The sequence below is a fragment of the Podarcis vaucheri genome (assembly GCF_965113315.1).
Source record: "Podarcis vaucheri genome assembly, chromosome: 1".
In the NCBI taxonomy this organism is placed as follows: Eukaryota; Metazoa; Chordata; class Lepidosauria; order Squamata; family Lacertidae; genus Podarcis; species Podarcis vaucheri.
In genome coordinates this window covers 102,920,780-102,941,241 of record NC_138759.1, presented here as the reverse complement: position 1 = coordinate 102,941,241, position 20,462 = coordinate 102,920,780, and the positions used below count along the sequence as shown (strand labels likewise).

Sequence of the window (20,462 nt, the reverse complement as noted above, 5' to 3'; positions counted from 1 at the left end):
TAGGTATAAGATGCCACGAAGGGTCTTGGCTGCTCATGGGTGGGTGGGTGGGGGTGGGGGTTAGTTACATTCTTCTCTAGTTCAGATTAAATTTCAAACCAAAGATGTATGAATATGTTTATATTTGCCTTTCTATTGAAAGTGAACATTACATGTCAGGAAGTCTTTCTCTTCCAAGCCAAATGATGTGAACTTTGGCAGCATCTCCACCTCAACAGTTCTATTTCGAAGAAAGTCTCTTTGAATTTGTCTTACCATGGAAAGTTTAAGTTTAAGGCTGCGGGTGCAAGACTGCATGCTTGGCTCTTCGTATAGAAATCCTTGTATGTGGAATACCCTCAGTATCCAGGCCAATACCATCAATGACAAGTAGATCTACTCCACCACTGAAACATATACTGTATCACTGATCCAGGAGCACACCATGCACACATCTGCAGGATACAGGTTTTTAATCCATGCAACACTCTTTTTTTCCAGAAAGGAGATCCATCTACAGAACTGAATCTGTGCCTGAACTAACCTTTTCAGAAAGGGAGTCTGAAGAACTAAAGCGAATCGTGTTGACAAGGCCTTATTGACAAATTGAAAATTAGCAAGTCACAGAGTTCTGCAAGTTCTTATAGAACTTGATATTCAAACAAATATGTAACTGGTAACTAAGACTGGCCTCCACATCTAAGCAATTGAAAGTGGCTCATGTAGGACTAATTTCCAAAAAAGGGGGGAAAGGCATCTGGGGGAATGCAGGAAGCTCAGATAAGTTGCAATTTCTGTTATAAATTTGTGGAACCATGATTAAAGATAAAATTATCAAGCACATAAAAAGAACAAGTCTTGCTAATGTAAAATCAGCATGGGTTCTGAAACGGTAAGTCCTGGCTTTATGAAGAATAAGGCAATCAATGGCTGCAAGTCCTGCTGGTTATATACTACCTCCATGGTCAAGGCATGATACCAGTTGCTGGGGAATGGCAGTAGGACATGCCTATTGCACTTACGTTCTGCTTGTGGGCTTCTCATAGGCATTTGTTTTGGTCACTGTGGTAAATAGGATGCTGCACTACATAAGGTTTTGGTTTGGTCCAGCAGAGCTCTTATTATGGTTTTCTCCCTTCTGTTCTTTTCACGTTTCATTGCAGGATTGAAGGATATAACTCCAAACTGCTCGGCGGAGAGCTTTTCCACATAGCATGGACATTCTTGGTGGCATGCTCCTTGGTTGATAAAGCAAATCATGAGGATGATTTCAGTTCACTTACGGTAATTAATACAACAAAACGGACGCGGGTGGCACTGTGGGTAAAACCTCAGTGCCTAGGACTTGCCGATCGTATGGTCAGTGGTTCGAATCCCCGCGGCGGGGTGAGCTTCCGTCATTCGGTCCCAGCTCCTGCCCACCTAGCAGTTCGAAAACACCCTTAAGTGGAAGTAGATAAATAGGTACCGCTTTATAGCGGGAAGGTAACGGCGTTTCCGTGCGCTGTGCTGGTGTTGGCTCGCCAGAGCAGCTTCGTCACGCTGGCCACGTGACCCGGAAGTGTCTCCGGACAGAGCTGGCTCCCGGCCTCTTAAGCGAGATGAGCATGCAACCCCAGAGTCGGTCATGACTGGCCCGTACGGGCAGGGGTACCTTTACCTTTAATTAATACAACAGGATGGCTGAGATCAGCAATAAGGCTGGAACCCCAATAATGGACCATGCATACAAGTGGAAGGAGCTTAGATCCAGACATGCTTCTTCAAAGGGAAGTCTGGAAGGGAGGAGGATGTGATTTCTGCCAATTGCTTCTTCCTCCAACAGCCCCTCCGATTCTCACCACTCACCCATGCTATTCCCCAGTATTTCAGGGCAGATTTGTGGAGAATTGGTACAGGGAAGCTCAGTTCAGCTGGAATCCTGCATAGGCTCATGAGCTATGTGACCACTTTGGTTTTGCTCTACATACAATGAGCATGATGGCAGTGCAAAGTAAGAGGAAGAAAACCTTGGCTTCAGCTAAACAACCTCTCCAAACAGCAAGAGCATGGTGAACAAATGCATGTGAAAGCCTAATTAGTTCCTGGGCCCTCTGTCATGTCTAATGTAAGCATATGCCTCTGTTCAGTCATTAATTAACCCTGGTGAGAATAAATGGCTTCCTTCTGAACATTTTCTTCTACTGGTAACCGGATTAAATGCTAGTTTGCATTCCCTGGAAAAGCACCAATGCCTCTTCCCATGTGGAACCCTTTGTCACTTGGAAAGGTGTTCCGATTGGCTAAAAAATCCTGTTCGGCCAGTTGTGCAACTCTGCAGTGGACAACTTCTTGTTATTGCTACTAACAACTCATTACTTATGTCCCTTTGTCATTTAGTATCTCCCAGAATGTCATTTAGTGTCTCTCACAAAATGCAAGAGCACTCTGTCTCTCACAAAATGATTCTTTCTCTTAGCAACTGTCAACCATCAGGAAACCTCTTTGCGCTGGATTATGGAGAAAGCTAGAGAGTTCCAGAAAGACATCTACTTCTGCTTCATTGACTATGCAGAAGCCTTTGACTGTGTCGACCACAACAAACTATGGCAAGTTCTTAAATAAATGGGAGTGCCTGATCACCTCATCTGTCTCCTGAGAAATCTCTATGTGGGACAAGAAGCTACAGTTAGAACTGGATATGGAACAACTGATTGGTTCAAAATTGGGAAAGGAGTATGGCAAGACTGCATATTGTCTCCCTGCTTATTTAACTTATACAGTGGTACCTCGCAAGACGAACGCCTCGCAAGACGGAAAACCCACTAGACGAAAGGGTTTTCCGTTTTGGAGGCGCTTCGCAAGACGAATTTCCCTATGGGCTTGCTTCACAAGACGACAGCCCATAGGGAAATATCCGGGACAGCGGGGAAGCGCAGCGCGTCTTCCCCACTGTCCTCGGACCTCCTCCGAAGCCGGGCGGTGGGGCGGGAACGCCTCCTCCCGCTGCCGCCGGGCTTCGGAACGCTGCTCCGAAGCCGGGCGGGGGGCGGGAACACCTGCCCCCACCGCCCGGCTTTGGAACGCTGCTCCGAAGCCGGGCGGGGGGGCGGGAACACCTACCCCCGCCAACCGGCTTCGGAACGCTGCTCTGAAGCCGGGCGGGGGGGGCGGGAACACCTACCCCCGCCAACCGGCTTCGGAACGCTGCTCCGAAGCCGGGTGGGGGGGCGGGAACACCTTCTGAAGGCGGGCGGGGGGCGAAAGTCTTTGTCCCCCCTGCCTGCCTTCCCAGGGGCTTTTAAATCGCCCCGGACAGCGGAGAAGTCCTCCGCTGTCCCGGGGCGATTTTAAAATGCCGCCCGCCAGCATTTTAAGATCGCCCGGACAGCGGAGAAGTCCTCCGCTGTCCCGGGGTTTTTTAAAATGCTGGGGGTGGGAAGAAAAGCCCTTGTCCCCCCCCCCCCAGCCTTCAGAAGAGGTCCGGGGACAGACTGTCCCCGGACCTGGTCTGAAGGCGGTTTCCCTAGGAACGCATTAATTGATTTTTAATGCATTCCTATGGGAAACCGTGCATCGCAAGACGAAAAACTCGCAAGACGAAGAGACTTGCGGAACGAATTAATTTCGTCTTGTGAGGCACCACTGTATGCAGAATTCATCATGCGAAAGGCTGGGCTGGATGAATCCCAAGCCGGAATTAAGATCACCGGAAGAAATATCAACAACCTCAGATATGCAGATGACACAACCTTGATGGCAGAAAGTGAGGAGGAATTAAAGAGCCTTTTAATGAGGGTGAAAGAGGAGAGCGCAAAATATGGTCTGAAGCTCAACATCAAAAAAACGAAGATCATGGCCACTGGGCCCATCACCTCCTGGCAAATAGAAGGGGAAGAAATGGAGGCAGTGAGAGATTTTATTTTCTTGGGCTCCATGATTCACTGCAAATGGTGACAGCAGTCACGAAATTAAAAGACGTCTGCTCCTTGGGAGAAAGGCGATGGCAAACCTTGACAGCATCTTAAAAAGCAGAGACATCACCTTGCCAACAAAGGTCCATATAATTAAAGCCATGGTTTTCCCAGTAGTGATGTATGGAAGTGAGAGCTGGACCATAAAGAAGGCTCATCACCGAAGAATTGATGCTTTTGAATTATGGTGCTGGAGGAGACTCTTGAGAGTCCCATGGACTGCAAGAAGACCAAACGTATCTATTCTTAAGGAAATCAGCCCTGAGTGCTCATTGGAAGGACAGATCGTGAAGCTGAGGCTCCAACATTTTGGCCACCTCATGAGAAGAGAAGACTCCCTGGAAAAGACCCTGATGTTGGGAAAGATGGAGGGCACACGGAGAAGGGGACAACAGAGGATGAGATGGTTGGACAGTGTTCTCGAAGCTACAAACATGAGTCTGACCAAACTGCAGGAGGCAGTGGAAGACAGAAGTGCCTGGCGTGCTCTGGTCCATGGGGTCATGACGAGTCGGACACGACTAAATGACTAAACAACAACAACAACAAACAACAATCTTGCACCTGCAGGCAGCAGTTCAACTCTGGGACCCATCTCCTTTCTGTCTCCCGTCCTTGAGACAGGAAGTAACTTAGCATTTCATTCCATCCTATAACTTGTACCTTTCCAATTTCCCTACTCTTGCTGCCTTCTTATCAGTATGTTTCCCAAGGTAAAGGGACCCCTGACAGTTGTCCAGTTGTGAACGACTCTGGGGTTGCGCCGCTCATCTCGCTTTACAGGCTGAGGGAGCTTGTGTTTGTCCTCAGTTAGTTTTTCCAGGTCATGTAGCCAGCATGACTAAGCCGCTTCTGGCGCAACAGAACACTGACATCAGAGCAGCGCACAGAAATGCTGTTTACGTTCCTGCCAGAGCAGTACCTGCTTACCTACTTGCACTTTTGGGCATGCTTTTGAACTGCTAGGTTGGCAAGAGCTGAGACCAAGCAACGGAAGCTCACCCTGTTGCGGGGATTCAAACCACCGACCTTTTGATTGGCAAACCCAAGGCTCAGTGGTTTAGACCACAGCGCCACCCTGTCCCTGTTTCCCAAAACCTAACAGCACCTCCTCACAGAAAATTTGACCCAACTCTGCATTTTCATTGCACTCACATTACCCAAACTAGGGTCAATGTTTTAAAGTATTGTTTTTCATATTACCAGAACGCCTTGGAAGCTTGTCAGAGATTCCTCATGAGAAGATCAACAATTGCTGCATTCCCAGAAGACAGAAATGTTAGACATAATCTAAGTGTACTCTTGGATCAAGGATGGTGATGGGAAGACCCAACAGGCCTGCACAATGCCCTCCTTGGACTGAGTGGGAAACGTCCACCTATTTCTTGCTTATTCAGTCTAATTTCCTATTCATGGGGGAATGTGGCCTCATTTGCTTGTGGAAGGACAGGTAATTAGAATCATAGCTGGTTTTATAACCTTTGGCCATGGAGCTGCTGAGCTTATTTGTTTTTCATTCTGTCGTCCAGTCTAGTGAATAACACCGCCTATGCACAACTGATATGTACATATCCCAGTAGGCAACAGATACTTCTCTATGAATTCAGCTTTAAGTTTTGAAATTTACTTTCATTCTTTTAGTTCCAGACTGCCTGAAGCCACATTTCCTTGCAACATTAAAAAATAAAGAGCACTTAGGTAACAATCTCACTTTGAATCAAGAACTGCAAACACAGAAAGCTTTATCATCAACACAACACATCCAAAAATGTCTTTGTAAAATAAATCAAATTATATGAGTTAATTGATTCCAGGGAACATCAGCAACTGCAGGTGGAAAACGAGTAACAGGATGTTTATTAATGAAGGGCTATTAATCAAAATTGACAATACCAATCCTTGTTCCTTTAAATTTCAGTGCTACCTGCACTGGACATGGACATATTTGTTTCTTTTCTAAATACGGATTTGTAAGAAAAAGAAAGATTAACTCTTGGGATTTCAGTTGGAGATAGAAGGCTGTTTGTTTAAATGCTGAAGGAATATCCTAAATCCAATTTGACAGGCAAAGGCAAAGATGCCAGGGGTAATTAATTAGCACTTAATTTAGACTACAGAACAACAGGATATGGAATTGGTGCTCAGTGCCATTTCCCCCTAGGCTCCATCTCATGAGGGTCAAGAGTGTGGCTGTTACATCGAAGGTCAGTAAATAAATTGGGGAAACACATTGAAACTGGACTTTTCACAATAGATATCCTTCACTGTTTCTACTGCCTCTGGCAATCATTGACAAGAAAAGGGCTGTGATTGGTGAATAATGCTGTGCAGACACATGATTTGAGCAAGGTAGAGTATGAACTCACATGTCACATTGTGAATCATAACCTAGAAGCTTCCTACAGAAAGAGTTATCCCAGAAAAAGTCAGTCTTAGGGAGGAAAAGCAGCTGGGAAGATCAGAGAAACCTGTGACAGGAGAACAATTTCATTTTTTACTTTCCTAGATTTGAAGAAATAAATTTTGAAAGGAAAGGAGAAAGGTGGAGGTTGGGGGAGGAGAGAATTCAATCTGCATTATATCTTGGTTATGACTTCTCATTACAATCCTCAGAAGGTGCACGGAAGGTATTGATGATACATCTACATTATACAGACTAGTAAACAACATTATATGCAATATATGACAGGAAGCCTAGGAGCTAGTCTGGTCCACAGTTTCAGGATGACTGAAATGCTATTCAGAAGTTTCCTCAAAAGTGATTCCAATTAATTAATTAATTAATTAATGAACCAGAGTTCTAAATCACATGTGGAGTAGAGAAGGCCTCCTGTAGAAGCAGTCCAGCCACTGATTTGTGTGGAAGCTAGCGATGGATGGTGAGGCATTAGAAAGGCCAGGGCCAGGCCAAAGTGCACCTATCCATCCTCCTCTGTCATAGGGGTATGGGTGGGGTGGGGTGAGTGGTGGGGAGATGCCTGAATAGGGCTAGGGTTCAAAAGAATCTAACAAACAGTCGGGCAAGGGTTAGTGATCATTCGTCACATTTACAGTTTTATACAACGCCGTAATGACTCGTGTATGAAAGGACAAATATTTTCCATTCATGTAACATCTTGCTGGTTTTTCATCTAACACTCCAACTTTAATTATATGATGAACATAACCTGTATCAAATTATGAATATGTTAACATATTGAATGAGTACAAGAAAAATAAGCACCAGATTTTTTTGTTATGCCATACAGGCACACAAAGGTATAGTAAAAGAGAGAGAGAGAGAGAGAAATCTGGTTTCCTTGACCACATTGTCATAATATACATATAGAACTGCTTATTGAATCCAGGCTGTGTAGGCAGCAGAAAGAACCCTGGCTCCATACCCCCACAATGCATGGCCACAACAAAGGGCAGGAAAAGAACAGACTCTTTCATTCCATCTTTCTAAGTATTACCAACACAAGGGCTAAAACATTACCTCTGTCTGAAGTGTATCTATGTATCCATGCATAAGTTATTAACTAGGCTCCCTGAGCACTGTTGCTGAAAGTACTAATATATTCAAATTACATTCCAGCTACTGCAAAAAAGGCAGTAGATCAGACAAATGTATTAAAATCACTTCAAACAAAAGGACTCGTGTTTTTTTCAAAATAAAAATAAGGCCTCCACCCTTTGCTTAAAAAGCCATGGAGCAATTTTTAATAGTATGCAAGAACAAGGTCTTACGGGATCGAGTATCGGTCGCAGCTTGAATGTGAAAGGTAAAATACTGACAGGTAAACTATAGCTCATTCTGATACTGAAATTATGTAATTCAAACTGTTTGCAGAGCAAAAGAGAAGAAGGGGAAAATATGAAGCTGGCTGAAATTCAAGCCTGTCGTCTTTGAACTTTGTCCCAGTTCAGAACACACTGGGCCAAATCCAGGGGTTTGGCTGTGAACACCATAAAATCAAAAGGGCTTGTAAAAAATGGTTTAACCTCATGTCCCCTTTCCTCTCAGTATAATAGTTTTAAGCAGTGCAATTTTTCTAGAATAAAGAGGTGCCAGAACTCACCATGAACACCTCCCTTGTTCTCTTATAATGGCAATGGCACCCACCTGAGAAGTGTCGGAACTGAGTTCTGGCTGGGGGGAAAGCCCTGACTTTAAGGTAGTGCTTCCATCTTGCCCTAATGAGAATTAAAAAAACAACAACCTATATATGCTAATGATGGGGCTCTCCTAATGATGGGAAAGCAGCAAAGTCATGTCTGTATAGTAGCGGTGAGTGCTGTTTCATACCATCCACCCCAAAGAGATGCTTTTTCCAGGGTGAGATCTCGGTGCAAAACTCGGCAAGATCACAACCCTGAAAATGGCCTCGTGCACAAAAAAAGAAGATATCCAGGTTTTTCCAGGACACTTGTGGGGGATTCTTTGGCACTCAGGTCCTGTTTGTGGCCTTCCCATAGACACCTGGTTGGCCACTATAAGAAAAGGATTGGTGTGTCAGATGGGCCATTGCTCTGATCATGCAAGATTCTTTTTAAGTTCTAAGTAGCCGTACCAACAATACCAACATCAACAATCTCCTTTAAAATGATAACTAATAAACTACCATAAATATGCAGATACTCTCTCTCGGTGTGTATAAATAGACTCTCAGGAGTTCCATGCTGGCATATAGACTTCCAAAACAATTCTAGACAACATATCAAAGTATGTTTATAAACATAGCTTTGTAGAATATTAATGATAAGCAAAACTGTGTTTATAAATGCATTTCGCTATGTCACATACGGCAGTCTAACAAAACATATGACGAAGCTGAATGGAGTCATCAAGCCATATATTGTCATTCTCTCTCCTGTCACAGTCCCATCCATGCATGCAGCAAAACCAGGAAGCGAAGGAAGCCCACGATAGGCCACTGCAGTTGGATTGGTAGATAGACAGATAACAACTTTACAAAGGTCACATCTGCTCCAGGTTTTGGAAGGCCCTAAATCAAGGAGCCTTACCACCAATATCACCAGCTGCTGGTCTGAACTTCATCATTGCTACCAGGCAGGAAGCCAGTGATCTAGCAGGCTATATTATCTACAGCCCCTCCCTTTGACCATTGCTATTGCTAGGCTATGGTGAGAGATGAGTGAAAAGGCAGGTTGCAGTGCTGAAGATGAGGAGCAGGTCTAGCACATTCTTCTGAGTGGGCCTCTGCTGGGATTCGGCTCTTGAAAGAAGCCCAGCAGTGCTAACCCTTGACACTAATCCTGTGCAAAGTATTTTCAATATGGTCAGTGGTGTTGACATTTTGGTTCTTTACCACTGAACGCATGTCGAAAACAAACCTGGAAGGGTACCAAATTAAAATGTACTAGCTTCTGCTGTGGACAGACAACTGTGCATACGGATTCTTGTTTATCCTCCTAGTGAATTGCCTTGACCTGGTGTTTAAAGGAGTTACTGCAGCTACCAAATCAAAGCAGGTACTCTTCATGAAGAACTTGAGGAGTGAGTAAAATGCAATCTGTGAAAGAGCCTAAATGATAGCTTTTGGTTCAGATTCCTGAATGATTTCCCAAGAGAAGACTGAGCCAATTCCAATGTAACACCCCCCCCCGCCTATTTTGGTAGAGATATATGCATGAAAAAAATACATCAGAAAATGCAAAATACTTGTGGATTTTGCAAGAAAGATCACTAAACTAGAGAACAGATTCCTTGCTCAGTTCTGGGAAAGTATTTAGTTGGAATTAGCCCTATATGTCAGCGACAACTCTTGACAACTGTTGGATTTGCTTTTCTGGCAGTGACCACATCAGTATCAACAAAGTAGGTGGCCACTTACCTCTTTTCTTTTTTGGCTTTAGAAGAAGAAGAAAAGTGAAACTTTTTTTAGACAGCCTGTAATGATTGCGGGGAGAAAGAGAGATACTAGTTGAGCTCCCTGCAAATTATTAGTGGAAAAGTAGGTCTGAGAAGCATGCTACATCTGAAATATTTTTCGTCACTTGAACATGTGCAGCCCAGAGCCGGCCCCACTCTACCAGTCGAAGGGAACAAACATTTCACGTTCACAGATGCTCTTAATTTGGTGTGGTTTGGAGTGTAATTTAGATCAAACGTATCCATGTAAATGAGTCAAGGTTTTCTTAATTAGGTGCCTCTAAAGAAAAAACTGGGACCACATCAGTAGGTGTGGGTGTGGTGCCCACAACGCTGAAGTCTTTTCTATGACCAAAGGCTCAGGGTTGCTTAGGCACATACTACTGACACCCCCCACCCCACCGCTCCAGTTTCTCAGGCACAATAATAAATCACTACGTGGCATAGACATCAAGACGCTGTTTCACAGAAGCTGCCTAAAAAACACCGTCTCTTTGGCAGATGCCTTAAGGGAGGTCATTGTGCTGTGATTTAGGTCTCTCTTCCCTTCTTTGTATTTCACTGCCAGCGTTTTGTTCCCATTACAAGTGGAGTGCATTCCAGTTTGCAGATTTGCTCTTAACTTTCAAACTAGTCACGTTAATATGAAGATTTGTAGCTCTTCACGAGAAAGAGGCCTGTCTCTTGCCTGAGAACTTCTAATCCTACATTGATCACAATAATATGATCTTGGCTGATAAAAATGAAGGCACTGAAAATGCTGATTATCCCAGCACATTCCTTGACTTTCTGTTGACTGAGAGGTACTGGGATGCAGTGCAAAGGGAACAGGAGAGGTTATTTTTCCTCACATCACCTGAAATCTACCTACATGTTGCCTTTTTGGGCCAGGGAGCAATTGCTAGTGCAAAATTACAGGTGGCCAGTCCTACTGTAGCAGGGGAATTAAGAGTCAAGTCAAAAGGGTTTGGGTGAAAGCAACAGCATTTTGTATTCCAATGGGGGGAAGCCTGCATTTTATATAGCCAAAGTATGTACAATTTAGAGAAACAACAAAGCCTTGCTGGATTGGGCCAAAAGCCCATCTAGACGAGCAATATGTTCTCACAGTCACCATCAGATGCCTATGGTAAACTCCCAAGCAGGACCAGAGTTGTGCAATAGTGTTCTTCCCACTAGACTAGATGGTTTTTTTGGCATGATTCAGTAGGGCTTTAGTTACGTTAATAAATCCTCTAGGTTTCATAAGAACCTACCTCATTAAACTAAAATACAGCTGTAGTGCCACACCATTGTCTCCACAGAACTAGGTGGCTAAAATGTATACATCACTAGCAATGGAGAACTGTGCCATGTCTTCTATCTTACAACTATATTAGATCATTCTTATGACTCATTTTGATCTTGAGTTAATACTGAAGTACAAAATGCAAATGTCTCACAACCAATATGAAGGGTTGTAATCCACTGTCTGCAGTGTTTCCCAACCTTGCCTCTCCAGCTGTTTTTGGACCACAACTCCCATCTTCCATAGCTAGCAAGGGATGATGGGAATTGTAGTCCGAAAATAGCTGGAGACCAAAGGTTAGGAAACACTGATTCAGAGCGTGGGAACATTGTGGACTGCTTTTTAAATTGTGAGCAAAGTGTTAATGGCAATTCAGTGAAATGTATTAGGTCAGGGGTTCAAATCAATGAAATTCCATTGGTGGACGTCTACAGTCAGATCGTTCTAGAAACCATGAACCTCTGAAATCTTCTATACTATTTTTGACTATGGTCACATTTGCACCATACATTTAAAGCACTATTATACCACTTTAAACCGCCATGGCTTCCTCTATAGAATTCTGGGAGCTATAGTTCATTATGGGTGCTGAGAGTTGTTCGGAGGTCCTGAATGAATGGTGTGAATGTGGCCTGTATGTTCTCAGTGCCTTTTGCATTTCCAGCATTTTGAATGCAACAAGAACACTGGCTGGAGCACGTTCTCAGTTTTAAAACTAGCTTCCTTCTACTTTCCTTTTTTGCATTAGCTCAAAGGCATTTTAGTGCCATGTGCAAAAACACCGTATGCAAGGTGCTATGTCTGATTTGATTTGTTCTCTTAAGGTCTGTATAGTCTTTATGAGTTTAGTCTCCTCATTCAACCATACTGGGGGAAAGTAAACAAGCCACTACACACAAGTTTAATATCCATGCTAGACTGAACCTGCAGAAAGGCTGGAGCAAATGGAAATCACATGTGTAATCTGCATCTTTCTTCCCTCCAAAATATAATAATAATGGAAATTTTGCAGACTTCACTTGCTAAGTGTTCCTAGCTGTCATACAATAGCTTTAATTTTTGATTTATCCACAGCATTCTGTGTATGGCTGCTGAACTTGTCATCACATTGTCATAGCTTCCTTTTGCGTGAGCTACTGTTGCATTCTTCTTACATGTGGGTTGTTGGCTGGGATATATATATTTTTATAATAGGTAAAAATAAATCTCCTTTGTTAAATATAGTTTCCAGAAGCGAAAGATCTTTGCTGTGCAATAAAGCCAGCAAAGGATGCACCGTTTTGAGACTCTGATTTCAGTTGTGCTAGATGCTACTTCTTCATGGTGCTTTGAAAATGTGAGAATGAAGCCAAATTTTCAAACGGGAGGGGGAATCCATCTCAGTTGTATAGTATGTTCAAGGTTTGGGGGGGCAGGGAACCCTGTGCTAAACAACCTAGATATTTGTGGAGTTTTATTATTTCCCCCTTTTTGTGATCAATTTTCTCTGCTGTATAACAAGGGGCAGTGAAATTGATTGAAGACATTATTAAAAGAACTAACAGCGTTGATGGGGAGACAGAAAGGCTGGTGATTTTATATCTAGCAGAAAGAGAAAAGATGCTTGGATATGCAAGGGAGTGCAGCCCTACAGCGAAACACAAGTGGCTTCAAAACACACACACACACACACACACACACACACACACACACCCCAAATGGAATGAACAAGTTTCTGAAAAATCAAAGGTGAATCAAAAGGAATTGGCTTCTGCCTGGGCAAAGCAGCCAGACAGGCCACAGTAACTGATCCACGTGATAAACCAAGAGGCAGCCGCAAAGCTCCCCAGACAACTTGCCTGAAAGTCACTGCCAAGAAGCCAGATGCTGTTGCTGGAAGACTCTCTGCCACAGTTGGGCATCTGGGTTCAGTGCTTTCCACTTAAAGAAGAGGGGAGAGTGTGAAGGAGGAGGCAATCTGGATCCTGCCTTTTCCTCTATTACTGTTATAAATGTGATTGACAGACATAAATCTGAAAATCTCAGTGTTGATTTGTACTTTAGAGGAGAACTGTTAAAAACTAATAAATCAAAATAATTTTTAAAGACGTAAAATATCGCCAGGTCCCCCCTGGTGTGGCATTTTGAAGAGGTAGAAGCAATCTTATAGGCAGAGCCTGATATCTGCTTGAAAACATACAGCAAGGGCGGGGTTCAGCTAGGCCAATGGTCAGGGATGATGGGAACTGTAGTCCAGCAAATTTACCATCCCTGACATACATGTCTTTAGAATATGCACATGTCACACTTGACCTGCCAAGTTCCTTCCTGTCATCTTTTGCTTTGCCCCATAATAACCCTTCTTGGTCACAACTTTGGACCATACTTTCCCTGTTGATGTCTGGTAGGCTGTATTGGTAAGTCTCTTGCCCATGCTGTCACAAATTTGCTCAATTTGAGTAAAGATTCTAGTAGTGATGCCCAGTGAAGTTCTGCTGGGTGCAGAAACAAAGATGGGTGGTATATAAATAATAAAATTAAATCAAGTTCAGGCCCAGCTCAGGAGGAGAGGCAAATTTTACAAGCCCTGAACTTTCCTTTCTCACTTGGATCAGAATCCAAGGCCAACAGCTATAGTCTCAGGACCTGCAAGCAGTCCTGCTCAACTTGTGCCTATCTGTGAGCAGGGTCAGACTTTGGTAATATGGTACTCTGAGTGAGGAGATAATTTGATATATAAGATATATAATAAATAGGTTGTTATTATAACTATTACTATTATTTTGCACTCCCTTGGCTCAGCCCCCTTTGTGGGGGAATGGCTCGTGCTGCCCCTAATCCGGCGCTGCTGTGTGAACCTGAACACAGCTGCTTACTTTTGTGTCTGCCCCAATTTGATTTTCTGCAATATTCCTACAATCGGAGGATTCCAAAGCTATAAAAACTCCAGGCTGGAAAAGACCCAAATGTAAGCTAGTGGAAAACTGCCTTACATTTACTCCAAACATGTGTGAAGCCCCACTTTCCACAAAGGGGAAATGCGATGTTTGTTAAACACTTCAGGGTCCCGTAAGGTTCTCTCAAGATCCTCCTAAGGCCATAATGAAGACTTCCAACCAAATTAAGGTCCAATATATGCCAAGAAGAATATAAACACTCTACTGCTTTAGTTGTGAATGAATCTATACACCAATGGAAAGGGTTTAGGACCTTAAATATCCTTTCTGATGAATATCAGAACAAGCTTGATAATGAATATGATTTTATAATGCGGGAAAATTCTTGCAGTGACTGTCTTTGGATCTACAAGAGGAACAGTACTCGCCAATCTTGTTTCGATTCAAAAGTGCCCCTGAAAACTTCCAAAGTTTCTGGCTCATGTTTATCCTTGTAATAATAATAATAATAATAATAATAATAATAATAATAATAATAATAATAATAAATTATTTATACCCCGCCCATCTGGCTGAGTTTCCCCAGCCACTCTGGGCGGCTCCCAATCAAGTGTTAAAAACAATACAGTGTTAAATATTAAAAAACATCCCTGAACAGGGCTGCCTTCAGATGTCTTTTAAAGATAGGATAGCTGCTTATTTCCTTCACATCTGAAGGGAGGGTGTTCCACAGGGTGGACGCCACTACCGAGAAGGCCCTCTGTCTGGTTCCCTGTAACTCACTTCTCGCAATGAGGGAACCGCCAGAAGGCCCTTGGCGCTGGACCTCAGTGTCCGGGCTGAACGATGGGGGAACAATTTACAACAATGCTGGAACTGTTTCTGTAATAGAGGGCAAGCTTTAAACATGTGCTCATCCCAAGTGCCAATAATCAGGCTTTTTATTTGCTATTAGAATTCCTATCCTGTCCAAACCTAACAATAAAGAAAAAAATATAATGTTGCACTTATTGCATTAGGAGTACTAAACACCCAAAACACATGGTCTCAATAGATGTGTGGGTTACACTGATAATTTGCAAAGAACATCACATTCTCAGTGTGTTTGAATTAGTGCGCAGCTATTAGTGGCATTGGATAGAGGTGGTGACCATCATAAGTACTTGCTTGGAGAAGCACACTAGAGCAGCCTACTTGCTAACCACTTGCTAGGTGCTTGCAACAGTATTTCTGTTATTGTGCTGCAAAATTGTGCAGAAAGCCTAGGACAACTCTTTCTGCACTCTCCATGTGTCATGGAAACCAAAACCAAAATCATGTGTTCATTTCTGTCTGATTTTAATTTAATTTAATTTAAAATAGAGAGCATCAGTGACAGCGAGAGCATCCCACAGGATGTGGTCAGTAGATTATATCACTCTGGTAACACTGAATGGCGCTGCAAGATAGTGCAGTCTCAAGGAAATAATGACAACACCTTTTCAACAGTACTTATTTTAAATTAAGTTGAAGATCGTTGCAAAAAAGTACAAAAAAACCCAATCATTGAATTATTCAAGAGAGGAAGAGCTGTTCCCCTTTGAATCCAAAGATGCACTTTTGCATAAAGAAGGCATCTCCTTTACAGTGTGCACTCTTGCACTGAGGACAAAAGTAAAAGTCCATCCAAATCTGTTCTTCTGCTCACACAAGAACTTGTGGAGCATCTTTGCACAAGCATGAGACTTGCTACAGAGTCTACATAATATGTCATTGGGTGAGCTCTTCTTCCAATCATTCATGGAAAAGCTCATGGTTCTTCGAACTTATGTGAAACACCTTCAACCATTAGCAAAATATATCCTGACTGAATTCTGTTATTTGTGTGTTAATCATGTGAGCTACCTCGGAGGCCTTTTTTGGCCAAAAGGTGGCCTATAAATTACAATAACAATCAATGAATTACACACTCAGAGAGCTAAAGATTACAACACAAAAAAACATTATAAAGCCACTATTTATTAAAATATAGTTTAGGTCTGTAGGAGGAGTCCCCTCCCCAATACCATGAAACCAACTTTTCTCCAGAGAGTCCGCACAAGACTCAATATACTACTTTCTATCCTAAGTGGAACCGAAGTTGGTTCTTTTTCCCCCATAGATGAGTACATAAAAGCAGTACCCGCTGATCCTATAATCTCTTCTGTTAGTTCTGTGAAGCAAACATGATGAAGAATATTGACCATTTCAAAATGGTTTGTCTGCTAAAGCTGAGGGTCAAATAGATGTGATGGGGCAGGTGTGTTTGTTATTCATAAACCAGAGAAAATTGCCTGAAGCAATGGGAAATGAGGAGGTATGGTTGCAGAGTATTCAGCTTCTCTCATCCAGCTTTGAAAAGGGGAGAAATGAATAATTATTTTTTTAAAAAAAAATACTAACACTGTCCAACCAAGATTGACTAGGAAGTCTAGTTTCATCCTGGGCCATTTATATTGGATGAAGTGATATGATATCTTAAATTTCAACCAGCAGAAAGCTTATTAGCAGAGCAATAAGAAGAGGACGAAATCACATTGCAATTTAAGTGTCTAACTCTTAATACATCACATTTTATAGTTAGTAGCTTAACTTACTTTTGCAAGTGTTCAAATAATATTTTCATGGTGTCGTAGTTTGGTCTCGGGAGCTTCTGTACAAGGTCTTTGATGACTTTCACTCTACTTTTGTTGTCTTGAATTTCTGAGGAAAAAAGGAAAAAAGAAGTTATGATCCCAGAACAATATTTGACTATCTAGCATATTTTGCCTTTTGCTACGGCTGTCTCAGACTATAAATATGGGTCTCAAGCTAAGATTGAAGTGTTACAACCATATCTATTTTTGAACATTACTTTCTAATGGACTGTATCCAAACTTGTGCAAGCAGAGATCCACACACACACACAACGGAGATTTCTCACCCTTCCTCATCTCCTGTTCTCTGAAAAACCTCTCCTGAGGGTCAGGGCTCCCCAGGAACAGCCTGACATGTGCTTCACTAGGCTGTAGTGGGAAGCGGGAACTGCCAGAAATGGGGTGATTATTTGGGGTGATTCGCCTTCCCCAGCATTAGCATTATAATTTATTCAATTTCTTACCCACCCACCAAAACAAGGTTCCAGGTCAGGTTATGGCAATTCAAAAACGTAGTATTAAAATCTGTTTGAAACAACTAGTCAAAAAATTAAGGTTGGGTGGGTCCTAAACTATCCCAGGCCTTTTCTGATTGTCTCCAAACTTTGGAAGACACATTTGGGAATCAAAAGAGGGCTGCAAGTGAGGAGAAAGGGCAGAGAAGCTTGACTGTGTGAGCAGGTTTCTGCTCATGAAAGTTTGGATACAGCCCACCTGAAATGTAATGAACAAACTTTGTGATGACTAACCTCTTTCATGGCCAACCCAAGTTACCTGAAAAACAATTAATATTTCTACTGCAATTTCTGTGCATCCTTCAGCCTGGGGGGGATGAAAACATACTTTGTGTGGTGTCCATTAATAACTAGGCCTCCTCCCTCCCAGCTAGGGATATAACTATGCAGGTATAATTATTTCAATATTATAATTTAAATACAATACAGTTTTATGTTAACAAATTACATGTATGGCATTAAAAAAATGGCATCCATCATCTGAGGAGAAACATTTCATAATTTGTTAATTCATTCATTTTCTATGAGAGAACAGAGGTGAAGGTTTCAAGGAAATAGAAAAGCTATGTTTGAGCAATATCACATAAACGTGTGGGTGGGAGCTTCTGTGATCAAACGCTTCCACAAGGGGAGGGGGGGCGGAATCCCACATATAAACAACTAGTAAGTCAGGAAGGAAGCTAAACTAGATTCCTTCTCCACGACATGTCTTTTTTAATTGGAGGGGATGCTTTTTAGAAAAGCATGTGGATCCCTTTGTGAAGTGGCACACCTCAGACACAGATTTAGCAGCTCAGTATAAACTAGGCCACAGGTGTCTCTATCTTACTTATTTGCTTAATTACTACTTAGATCGACTTAGCCCTTATGCAGACAATGGACTGAACCCATCAAACATTTTTAATGTATATCTCTGGTGCTTATATACTTCGTTTTGTTCTTATTGTATTTTCCATAGTTTCATGTTCTCTTGTGATCAAATTCGTAGCTACGTTGACATTCTTAGTTCACATCCTGTCCTTTGCTTAGTATCCCCTTTCCTCATTTCATAACTGCCTTTTTGTAGAAAACAATTAGTCAGTAATGAAAGAATGTGAGTCTGAGACCTATAATCGCCTTTGTGATGTGAAACTTCTTTTGATGATGTGATAACAGTGTTGTTGCTGCTGACTGACTCAGGATAAGCGTGTGTGTTTTTTAATGCGATTGATGGTTTCATGTCTTAAAATATGGTTTCTGATGGAGATATTTGCATCAGATGTTGAAGCATGTATAGCTCTACTTTCGTTTCATGAAAGATAAGATAAAATAAATGTTAGAGGCCCCTGACACAGGGAAACCGTTTTACATGCTGCAGGTCTTAGATAACCTGAGTCTTGTTCCTAGCTTCAACCCAGTGCAGTAAAAATAAATAAATAAATTGATCTCATCGCTTAAAACCTCCACTTGAAACAGTAAGGGACAGATATGTTTCTCATGGTAGATATGTACAGGAAGCCACTGAAGACCTTACAATAGTTTCATAACTGCAGTGCAGTCCCTTATGTAAGAAGGATTGGCATAAATGGCTTAGATGAGGGATGAAGAATTTGTGGCTATCCAGAAGGTGCTAGAACACCTCCCCCCCCCCATCATCTCTGACCTTTGGGCATGTCAGCTGGGGTGGTGAAAGTATGAGGTCCAACAACATCTGAAGGGCCACAGTTTCCCTACCAGAGGAATTTATGGGAAAGTATTTATTTGTTCTTGGGTGTGGGTATGTATCTATGTAACTGTTTACCTACCTACAGATAAATCTGAAACAAAAGCAAATAAATGGAGTGAAGGCTGAGACTATAGAACGGATGACCGTATGTGATGAGTGAACGGCCAACTTGCAATCCACGTGTATCACAACTCTGCTCAGTTCTCTTCAGCAGCATTGCAGTGAAGTGCTAAACATGGTGGCAATGTATGACGTGACGAACAGTCTGGAGGAACTATTATTTCTTGTGTGTGTGTTTGATTTTAAGAAGTCATGTATATAGTATGAAAGTGAATAAAGATTCCCCTCTCCTCTCTCTCCTGTTTTTCTTTAGGAAAGGCAGAATAAGCAAATACCAGCTGCCCCAAGAACAAAAACGATGCTTTCTAAATCTTTTGACAGCAATTCCACACAGAAAAAGACTAAGGCACAGCTGCCCTTCTGTGTGTGCTACTTACAGCAAAAGTATTTTTAATGCTCCTTCTTAAAAGGGGGGGGGGAGTAATCCCATGGGAAGCTTCAAAATGATAAAAGAATCAAGAAATTGTCTTAGAGCCGATTGGAAGGGTACCAATGGTCATCTAATCCAGCCCCCTGCAATAAAGGAATCTCAACTAAATAGATTTCCACATAGCATTCAGTATCTTTGTGGTAGGTTTAGGCATTTGTGGTTTATTTTGTTGACTGCTCCTCCAAGTGGCTCAGTTGGATGCATTCTAGACCAATTTGGCTTGATTGCCGGCAAAATTCAAATGCTCTTTTAGATGACTGACTCTAATAAGAAGGGTGAACTAGAAAGTAGCCTTATTCATAGTGGATACAACTAAGATTTGATCACAAATTCTGAATAACAGCCTATTAAACTGTGGAGATGAGGATTATTAGTGCTTTAATGTGTGTTGAATGATAGTGAACTATTTTACAGATCTGGGTATCTTTTGATACTTGACACATTGTAAGACAATTTATATATTTGCTGTTTGATGATTTGATGGACTGCAACAATTATTTGGCCTGCATGTTGGAGTGCCCACATAGTAAATGTCCCGTCCTATGAACCATAGCAGTGGTGTTTGCCATTGGAGGTGGGGAAACCTGCTAGGGCTTGGAATCTGCAGAACAGATTCACAAAACATGGCTTTCTTACCCCTCCCCCCTTTCTCGGCAGTCCCCTGCACTGCTCAAATTCTGTTTGTAGCAGATTAGCCATCTCTTGGGAATGAGATATGGTGCAGGTGTGTGTTTTTGCTGAATTCCCCCTACCCCATGACTTGATCCAAATCTATGTGATGGCCCCATGTAATGTAAAAGACCAGATCTGAATTTGGTCAGCTGTACACCTGAAACACGGTCCAAGCCCTTGTTCAAACAAAGAATTCTGCTTACTGTATGCTTTGCCACACAATTTCACTCCACAGTTTGACTTAATGTTAACTGAGGCACGTTAGACTAAAATGAATCGGGGAAAAAAAATTCTGAAAGAGGTAGTGAGAAAATGATGTAGAGTACAAGATCCACTGCACCCCCAAAATGTATCTCAGCACTTCCAAATGTAAAATGGCCTTTATTGCTTTCTAG

At 42.3% G+C, this 20,462-nt stretch overlaps 1 protein-coding gene across 15 annotated transcripts in view; it reads right to left on the bottom strand.

Moving 5' to 3' along the window:
* ARHGAP15 (Rho GTPase activating protein 15) overlaps positions 1-20,462 on the bottom strand; it is a 376,884-nt gene that overhangs the window by 8,231 nt on the left and 348,191 nt on the right. For all 15 annotated transcript variants that reach the window (XM_082198904.1, XM_082198913.1, XM_082198906.1 and 12 more), the window contains one exon: positions 16,587-16,692. In XM_082198904.1, coding sequence (XP_082055030.1) covers positions 16,587-16,692 — 106 coding nt within the window. The remainder of the gene's footprint in view (positions 1-16,586; positions 16,693-20,462) is intronic.